We start from the raw sequence: 10,265 nt of genomic DNA on the forward strand, positions 1-10,265 counted from the left end.
GAATGTAGTGGCACAGCCTCTTCAGAGAGTAATTTGGCAGCATCTGTCAAAATGTAAATTGCACATTCTTCCTGCGTTTACGCTAGATAGACACTGGAATACAACGTATGTGTCAGACAAACGCCCAGGAGTAGAATGCTGTGACCTGGCTCTTCCGCTCCTGGCATTAATCCTGCAGATACACTCGTAAGCTGACAGAGATGCTTCTTGCATCTTTGTTAATAACATCAAAATGTTGGAAACAAACTAAACATCCATCAGTAGAGAAATGGTTAAATGAATGGTGGTCCATCTGCAAATGCAGTATTGTAGAGCTGTTAAAAAGAAGGCAGCAGGCCAGGCACAGTGGCTCACACCAGTAATCCCAGCACTTTGGGAGGCTAAGGCAGGCAGATTGCTTGAAGTCAGGAGTTCGAGACCAGCCTGGCCAACATGGCGAAACCCCGTCTCTACTAAAAATATAAAAATTAGCTGGGCATGGTGGTACATGCCTGTAGTCCCAGCTACTTGGGAGGCTGAGGTGGGAGAATCGCTTGAACCTAGGAAGCTTAGGCTGCAGTGAGCCAGATTATGCCACTACACTCCAGCCTAGGTGACAGAGCAGGTAAGCCTGTCTCAAAAAAAAAAAAAGTAGGCAGCTCTTTCTCCATGTACTATGATGCCACAATCCCCAGGATGTGTTGAGTCAAAGTATCATGGTGGAGAATGGTGCCTATGGTTTGCTTTATTTCTTGCCCCATTTGGCCTTGGAAAGGGGAGATGGGTAGGGATGTAGGTGTGCCTGAGTGTTTGTGCATATATGTCTCTGGAAGCCTGTACGAGAAATGGGCCACAGTGGTGGCCTTGTTATGAGACAGAGGGACAGCCATATTCTGATTGAACTTTTTAAAAATAAATCATATGTATTACCTACTCAAAACAAAATGTTTTTAATGTGTGGCTTTTTTTAATCAAAAAGCTTTTATTAAGTGCTGTGTGATATCCTTGTTTGGATCCTGGGGCAGAAACAGGACATGCGGAAAAACTGATGCTATCTGAAAAAAGTCTGGAGTTAATAGTGATGTGGCAATGTTGAACTCTTCATTTTGACAAATGTCCCGTGGTAATATGTCAGCACTGGGGGAAACTGGGTGGGAGGTACACAGGAGCTCTATCATCTTTGCGACTTTTCTATAAATCTAAAATTATTTGAGTATAAAAAGTTTATTAAACTTTTTTTTTTTTTTTAACTTCAGTGAAACCTGTCAAATTGCATCAGCAAAATTGTTGTGTCTGAGAAAGTTAAAGCTCACTCCCTTCCCTCTTCTCATCTTGGTTTAGGTCGAAGAATTCCATCCACTGACGCCAACCCGCCATCTGGCGGTAAGGGCTTCAAACTCCGAAGACAGCCTTCAGAGCCAAAGCGGAGCTGCTGCTGACCGAACCTCAGCCCCTCAGACTTGATGATGAAGTAGGTGGTCCTGAAAGTTAACAGGAGGACTGGGGTCCCTACCACCAGTTTTCACCTAGCCAGTCTTGAGTCTTCTCCGTACAAAAAGGATTCACAGAAATTGACCAGTTCTGTTCTCCAGAGACTGCAGCAATGATATTTTAGTCTGTGAACTTCTATTATGTAAAGAATCTCTAATGTACAAAGGGACTACATCGTTGGCTTTTGACCTTGCTGAAAAGGAACATATAACTTTATGGATGGTAGGATTAAGTTGTTGAGTAGTTTTGTAATCAAGATTTTATGTAACATTTGTAAAGGGAAAATTAGCACTTTCGTGGTTCTTAAGGGAAAAAAAAGACCTTGTGAAGATTATAATTTCCTTCGTTTCTGTTACCACTGTTAGAGGGAGTTGTATCATTTAAAATATAGTGGGATAGTTTAAGTGGAGGGAGGACAATTATTATCTGAAGCTAAAATGGGTTATTTATAGGACTGATGGAAATGATTTCATTTCTGCCATCTCTAAAGCACTTTTCATTGAACATGTTAGCCTAGGATACGTACAGTAAATTAACAATGATAGCAGCAGATGCCTAGCTCACCCTGGGTTTCCTTCTGACCTTGTCATGGTGTGTGCCACCAAACACGTTATTGGCACCTTTTTAAATAAGCTCTCATGATCAAGATGGTGATGGTAGAGTAGCTGCCCAGAATAAATTGAATTTCATATGTTCTGAACTGACTAGCAATGGTTTAAAAAGAAAGAAAAGAGGAAGTGAAGAAGGTGGTGTAAATGCTGTCAATTATTTTTTAACCCAAGTATTTTGGTGGGGAAAAGCAAGTATCTGTTGCTTAGCATATGTAAAGTTGTAGTCTATATTTATGAGGCCATTGCTTAAAGATTATAAATTATGTAAATACATTAATAAACTCTAAGTTTCATTTGACATTCCATTGAATCTTGCACCCAGTCTTGCATATGCCTGCCCAGTTTTCAGCCTGTTAACGGGAGACTGAGGCACATTGGTATTGTATAAAGGTATACAGTCTTTAAAGGTTACAGTCTGCCTTCCCTTCTACCCACCCGCCTTCCACCAGATCCCATCTGGAAATGGTAATAAGGACATATGCCACTTTGACAAATCTGACTAGTCCTTACTAGCCTGAGGGTCAAAGATGAAGCTCCAACCCCAAGTCATTTACCTGGTCTTGGTAATAAGTTTCTTTTAGCTTGTACAGCATCCTCAGACCAACTGAGGAGCTTTCCTTGTTAACAATTTAGCTTATCTTTTTGTTTCCTTTATTTTTGCCTGCCTCTGTTAGTGGTTAACACTCTTTTCCCTCAGGGAGCCTAATGAGGTTTTTAATATAATCTAAAAATAAAGCATTGAAGTGAAGTTGGTGAAAATTTGTTCCTGGTCTAATTTGGCACCCTTCCAACCTGAGTATTGTAGGGGAAGGAAATTTACAAGATTTAATAGGAAATGAAACAGCTTGAATTTCAAACTAAATTGTATTTTCAGAGCTATCCTTAAACTGAACAGCTGAAACTTTAAAAAATAATTGTTATTATTTTGTGCCCCCCACTTAATATGGATAGATTTTAATGGGAAGATTATAATTCAGATTAAGTAAAAAACAATTCCCTTTTCCCTGTTGTATATCTTAAGAATTTGGAATTTTTTTTTATCTTCTGAAATCATATAGAAAGAATGTCGTTAGTAAAAATTCTAACTTCGTTTTGTTTAAAAGACACGTGGATGCTCCATCCCCCTAGGATTTTGCTTCCTCCCCAGTGCTAAATTAGCAAGCTCCTAGAGAAGCCATGTGATTCCCAGGGCCAGGCGCTTTACAACTGAAAGGAGTTTGACTTTCTTCTGTATACATCCAGATGGATCCCAGGCATCTGGGCACCGCCCTAGTATGTCCCTAGAATTCCCACTGCTGGGCCTCTATCTCCATGACAACAAAATAAAAACAGGTTGCTTGACTCATTACCGAAGAGGCAAAGCATGTGCGACCCTTTCTGTCTTATTTTACCAAAAGATGGTGCAAATCTATGACCTTCACATTTTTTCCACCAAACCCAGCAGTGGCTGTTGGTGATTGTATGGTATCCCGGTGCATGGGGAAAGGCAAGGTCTTCTGAGCTCATCTTAACTGGTGAGGCATCTGGATGTCTCTGATATTACTGTGATGTTTTACTGTACCAAGCCCAATGTGGGTCCATCTCATCAGCCCTTTGCTGATTTCATGATTTCTCACACTCCCTCCCATATGTAGGGTGTGATTCTGTTTTATTGTAGCCACGTTTTATTAACAGAATGAGTGATACGAAGCTTGTACTTAATGTATTTTTCGGGCCTCTTCTCTCATTTTCATCAGTCTGTCTAAGAAGTTGACTCAGCACTGTTTCTCATGTAATATCCTTTTAATGCTTAGCAACAACAATAAGAAAAAATTGCTGTCTCAGATCCGTAATCCATACTCTGTGAAAGCAGGAAAAAAAATGTTTTTACTTATTTCATTTGCTTCTAAAATGCAAAGATGAATATTAAAGTCAGAAGCAGTGTTTTATTTTGAGCACATTTTGGATTATTAACCTGACTAAGCAATGATCTAATACACATTTCATATTTTCTTTATAATAATTTATTATGGAGAAGAGGCTAGATTTCAAAGGAATTGAGACATATGCCCATCTATAAACATTTTTTGGTTTTCTTACGATACAGGGCCATTTTTTAAAACTCTCGGGACTGAACAGAAGAGAAAAATTATTAATTAGCTGCTACTTTATGTTGATTCTTTTCAGAGAAATTGAAATAAGCTCTTTGCAGGTGTCCAATCCTAGAAACCAATGGTCTCCAGAACTCTCCTTTCACACAAGTGTTTTTCTGATTCTATGATAACTAATTAACTATCATCTGGTGATTAAAAGAACATAAAGTAAGATTATGATTAAGCGTCCGTCACCTGCTTGTCAGCCTCAGTCAGGATAAGTTTTACACGAAGCAGCTGAAAGATTTAGTTCTTTTCAAAGTAACTTATTTTCTTGTGACCGTTTATGATGTTGTTTGAAGTGCCTGTTTCCTGTTGTGCACACACTTTCTGGATGTCTGAAAGGATCAGGACTTTTGTGTTAGAGGCTTGCCTCCTCTCTGTGGGCTGGTGTCCTTCTTGAAGTTATCAATTCCTCTTATTCTTAAATATCTAAAGGGAAAGGAAACCACCTTTAATTTCAAAACTTCTCTTTAAGTCTTGTATGTATTTCTTTTCTGTTCTCAAGGAGGAAAATTGGTCTAGGAGGCCTTCCAAATTAAACTCTGGGAAATATAGTAATGAAAATATCCTTTAGCTAACTTTCCTGTAACTGTCAAAACAAAATGTCAGTATTTGTAGGGCACTGTGTTAAGATAAGGGGTTTAGATTCCAATGACACTGCACTAATTGGCATGTCAGCCTCCAGCTCAGAATGGCATTTGCTCATGGTTACAGGCATCTTTTAGATTCTAAGAGTGAGTTACAGAATTCGTTTTGGTACTTTCACTTATTCTTTCAGAATACATCAAGGACGTGATTCATGGGCCCTTAAGAGTATAAGATATAGTTGCACAGTATGTTGCTTAAGTAGCAGATGAGCCCCCCTAAACATCCACGTGTCTCTGCAGGAACCTGTGTAAGTATTGCGAAAACCCTTTTCTTCCAGGGAAAAATTATTGGAAATTCCTTAACTAAGGTATACTCGGTACTCGCTCTAGAACATTTGGGAAATGACAGCGCACAAACTCAGGCTGGCTCTCCCCTCTAACCTCACTGGGCTATAAATGTTCCTTCTAACTCTGTAATGAAAGTTAAATGACAATGACAAACTAGATAGCGAACCTGTAAAAGTCATTATTTGCATTTGTTTTAAAGGGACAGTTTTACCGTTTGACTTCAAGAGATTTTCTACCTCTTAACAGTTAATATTTTTTAAAGGAAGAAATGGAATGTACCTTCAGGGGTCAAGCTGTTAACTATATACCTGCCTCCAGTTAGCTTGGTTTATCAAAAGGATTTTTAAATGATTCAAGATGATGTTTAGGATATTTGTTTTAACTCCTGCTGTGCTATGATTTTAAAAAAATAGTCTAAGAAACAAATTTATCCATGAGATAAACATTATATTTTATAGTTTTAGAAAAAAGAGGTGGGGGTGGAATTTAGCCTAGAACTTAAAGAAACAACCTCTGCCAATTTCTCTTGACAGTGGAGTTGCTTGTCTTGACTTCTAATGATAGAAATCCAGGCAATTTGATTATCCGGTTTGCAAGAAACTTTAATGGAATTCTAGGGCATTTGTCCTGTTTTATGTGCAAGTGAAAGTCTAAAAAATATTAGGATATTGCATTTTTCAGGAGCCTCCATTTTTTCAGTCTAAGAGAACGATAAGTGAGAGACCGATTGTGATGAAGTTTCATTAGACATAATGTGGAAAGTGAATAAATAGAACCAAGAATCTTCATATTTCTGTCTTTCAGGATTCTCTTAGCATATAGGAAAATGATTTACTTTCCAAATCTAGGACTTCCAGTAGCATAGATCAAGTTTAATTTGATGGTCTGTACCGTCACAAATAACTAATATCTGTTTTCTTTCCTTTTAGAGTATAATCAATTATTGACAGGCCAGAAAATTTTTGGCTTCAAAACAAAAGGATTCATAAGCTTAAAAAAAATAAAAATTCCCAAACCTTCCGTCTATTCCTTTTATTACGTTGAACATTTTACATAGTAAGAGTAAGATGTATCATTAGTAGATGGTGAAATTAAAACCATGGTGTCTAACAGATTTAACAAAAAATGTTTAATTTACTACAAGTTCATTTTCAGATCTGTATGGTGCCCAGTGCTCCACAAAATGCATGATAATTGCAACAACAAAATTATTTTCATGAACAAGAATTCAAGTGCCAAAGTCCTATCAGCCAATTAAAAGCCATAAGAGAGGAACAATTTTTTTTTTTTTTTCTTTTTTTAGATGGAGGCTCACTCTGTCGCCCAGGCTGCTGTGCAGTGGCGCAGTCTCAGCTGACTGCAACCTGTGTCTCCTGGGTTCAAGCAATTCTCCTGCCTCAGCCTCCTGAGTAGCTGGGATTATAGGCGTGCACCACCACACCCAGCTAATTTTTGTATTTTTAGTAGAGACAGGGTTTCACCATGTTGGCCAGGCTGGTCTCAAACTCCTGACCTCAGGTGATCCACTCGCCTCGGCTTCCCAATGTTCTGGGATTACAGACTTGAGCCACCACGCCCAACTAGTAATGATTTTTTTAAAGGGCTTTTCTTAATTGACAGTTTTAAGTTGTAGACATTAATAATCTAACAAACAAAACATGCCAGTTTTACTGATTCCAGTTTTTGCTGGATTGAGGAACTTTTCATTATTTAGGGAAACTTTTGAATGCAGTACTGTGGAGGAAATCATCCTTAAAATAGCATTTCACACATAGGGCCAATAATTTTTACTTAGAACTGAAATTGTCAAGGAAACCCCTGCAGCATGTAACGTCGTATTGTAGAAGAGCTGGGCATACCTCTTCCTCTAGGCCAGTTCAGAGGCCACTGGCGGCCCAAGTAGAGTGGGGCCCACTGGCGTGAGCAGTCCCCGTGCCCATGCCCATGGTGGTGCTTGACTTTGCTTTGGGGCTTAATCCTAGTATCATTTGGCCATTAATTTTAAATTAAGTTTATACTTGAATAATCAGTTTTACTCCTGAAAAATTTTGAAGCCAGCACTTGAATTTGTTTATATTCACTTACTTTGTATATGAACTTATGACATTAGAGTTTGTAAAACTACCTTAACGTGGCCCATGCATCTGATGTTAGAGGGACTGGTCAGTTCATTACAGGGCGAATTATTGGCAGCTGGCTAGTCAGAGCAACTGATGGGTGGCTTTTTGTGTGTGTGTGTGAGACGGAGTCTCACTCTGTCACCCAGGCTGGAGTGCAGTGGCGCGATCTCGGCTCACTACAACCTTCGCCTCCCGGGTTCAAGCAATTCTTCTGCCTCAGCCTCCTGAACAGCTAGGATTACAGGCGCCTGCCACCACGCCTGGCTAATATTTTTTGTATTTTTAGTAGAGACAGGGTTCCACCATGTTGGTCAGACTAGTCTGGAACTCCTGACCTCATGATCCGCCTGTATCGGCCTCCCAAAGTGCTGGGATTACAGGCATGAGTGGTGGCTCCATTTTTAAACCATTTGTTATCCTATGTAGACAGAGCTTTATTGCCCTGGAAGAGATTTTTTTTTTTTTTTAACTCTCATGCAGTTCAGTCTTTTCATCATTTCACTTTGTGAGTCACTCACATAATTGTCAATCATCCCTCTGACCTTTTTAAGAATTTACATCTTACCATCTCTGATTGAAGCAGCCTTCTCGCTTTATTTCCTTTATGTTCATTTTCCTGTGGGCTCTCCCTTAGAGACACACGGCCGCAGCCACCTCCTCCACATATGTAATACGCCTTCCCCTGCGGCCTTCCGTGGCCACAGCAACAGGGGCTGCTCAACCGCTCCAGCTGGGCTTTTTTAACAAGCACTGTCAGAAATGCACAGGCCCGGGGTGGGGGATGAACAGAAGTTGATTAGTGGGCACAGAAATACACTTAGATAGAAGGAATAGTTGGAGCATTCGATATTACAGTAGGGAGACTGCATCTAACAATAATTGATTGTGTATTTGAAAATAGCTAGAAGAATCAGAATATTCCCAGAACAAAGAAAAGATAAGCGAGGTGAAGGAAATCCCAGTTACCCTCATTCAGTCCATTACACATTCCATACAGGTCTCAAAATATCACAGGGACCTCAAAGACATGTACAATTCTTAGTTTAACATTTTTGAAAGAAAAGAAAACCGGCCAGAGCATTAAAACAGATAAAATAAGAAGCACAAAGACCGGTGTTAGGTGAAGAACTCCAGTGCTTCAGAAAGAGAATAGCAGCACTCCCTTGCACTGGGAACACGGCCAGTTGACAAAATGGGTTTTGGTTTTTTTGTTTTGTTTTGTTTTACCATTGGTAATACGATAGTTAACATAAGTGGTCAGAACTTCGCTGAATTTGTAATAAAGCATTTGTTAAGCGTGTAGAAGTCTAAATCAAAAGTCTTGAAGAAAAACAGCTGTAGCAATGAGCCTGCACATCTTTCAAAAAAAAAGAAACAAAGAAAAAAGAAAGCTAAGCCGTCCTGCCAGCAGTCTCTTGCTCCTAAGAATGTCATGCCTTTTCAAGACCTGATGCAAGGAATAAGATATTTGTGCCTTTTTATAATAGCATCTATTATGAAAGTAAAATTCAGTTGCTTACAGTTTGGCCGCTTTGTAGCACTATTATAAACAGCCCAAATTGATGGTCTTGGCCGTACTGCATGACACATGGCCTGGTTACCTGTAATGGAATGCTGCAGTGGTGGTTTGCCAAGCTTCTGTGGATGTCTGAAGACTTTATTTTTGCAGTCTTAACCTTGGGCTGGACCTAAGTGTATATAAACCATATGATGTCTGTATTGTTTATAGATGCTGACAAAAGAAAACTAGACCTTTTGTTTTTTGTTGTAAGATTTTTGTTTTCATACCTATGCTCATAGGAGATAGTTTGCAAATGAAAGTTGATTTGCCATACTTTTAAATAATATTGTTTTAGCTTGAATATTCTATAATACACTTTTATAGAGTATAACATGCTAAATCACTGTTTTGTTGTAAGAAAGGTGTAAACATTTTGTTAATAAAATGCTATGTTTACAAATATATATATATATGCCTCCCAAATGGTTTCTCTTTGTGATATTACTCATGATATGTTCTTCTTAACCAAATATTCTGAAGTCGTTTTTAAATGACCTTTGGATACTGAAATACCAGAATTTTGACAGCTGTAGTGTCTGGTGAGCAGCAAGTTATTTGTACCAAGGTATCTGAAGCTTCCCAGCTTCCCATATCCTTATCTTATACAACTCCTCCCTCTCCTTGCTCTTCAGTAGTTAAGATGGGGGTTCTAGAAGCAGGTCAGCAAGGCCACCAGTGAGCATTTAGAGGGAAGTTTGCTGCCCCTGGAAGAAAGGAACAGTGTGGTGCCCTAGATCATAGAAGAAAAGGTCTTCCCTTGTCTTCCATTATTTTGGGGATTTCATCAAAGATGCTAGTCTTTCCATCCCAGTGCTGACTTGAACCCTGCACCCCCAGTACCGTTCATTGCCAGCAGAAGCACTGGCTCACACACATCCGTGTTCTCTTTGCTGTTCCTCTTAGGTAGAAGCACATTTGCCTGTACAATGTAGTTGTGCCAAAGAGTACCTTACCTACAAGTTCAAGTGAGGGAACCAGAGAGGGCTTGAGACAAACAGGCTTGGATTTGAGTCTCATCAGAGCATCTTTTCAGGCTTTGTGGCCCTAGACAAGGCCCTTAACCTCTCTGACCTGTGTTTCCTTTATCTTCACAAAGGGAAGATAATAAGAGCTTATCACATGTGGCTGTTTTGGTGGGATACCTATAGCTGTCAAATATTTAACACAGCATTAACAAAGCATAAACATCTCACATAATTTTTTTTTGTAAGCTGTCTCCCTGATAATCATTTTCTGATTCAGTTAAAATAACTTTGCTATAAGTCTGGTGGTTTGCTGTTTTGTTTTTTCCATGTTTTTAAGTATAAAACCTACAAAAAATGCCATGAATCTTGGGTATAGCTCAATTAAATTTCACAGAGGTTACCCACATAACCAGCCCTCAGATCACACAGTGGGACATCTGCCACACCTCAGATGCCCCACCTTGTGCT

The 10,265-nt window shown here is 39.3% G+C and overlaps 1 protein-coding gene across 3 annotated transcripts in view; it reads left to right on the forward strand.

Moving 5' to 3' along the window:
* Positions 1 to 9,236, forward strand: part of RAB22A (RAB22A, member RAS oncogene family) — a 60,370-nt gene extending 51,134 nt beyond the window's left edge. Inside the window, exons 7-8 of one of the 3 annotated variants that reach the window (XR_652184.3) lie at positions 1,321 to 5,111; positions 6,081 to 9,236. Coding sequence is in view for 1 of the 3 variants with exons in the window: in XM_003904565.4 (XP_003904614.1) it covers positions 1,321 to 1,418 (98 nt within the window). In the remaining 2 variants the exon portion in view is untranslated. Of the gene's footprint in view, positions 1 to 1,320 lie in introns of all 3 variants that reach the window. The other 2 variants (XR_652183.3, XM_003904565.4) reach the window with 2 other exon arrangements.
* The last annotated feature ends 1,029 nt before the right edge of the window (positions 9,237 to 10,265 follow it).

This window comes from Papio anubis, chromosome 16 (genome assembly GCF_008728515.1).
Source record: "Papio anubis isolate 15944 chromosome 16, Panubis1.0, whole genome shotgun sequence".
Lineage (NCBI taxonomy): Eukaryota > Metazoa > Chordata > Mammalia > Primates > Cercopithecidae > Papio > Papio anubis.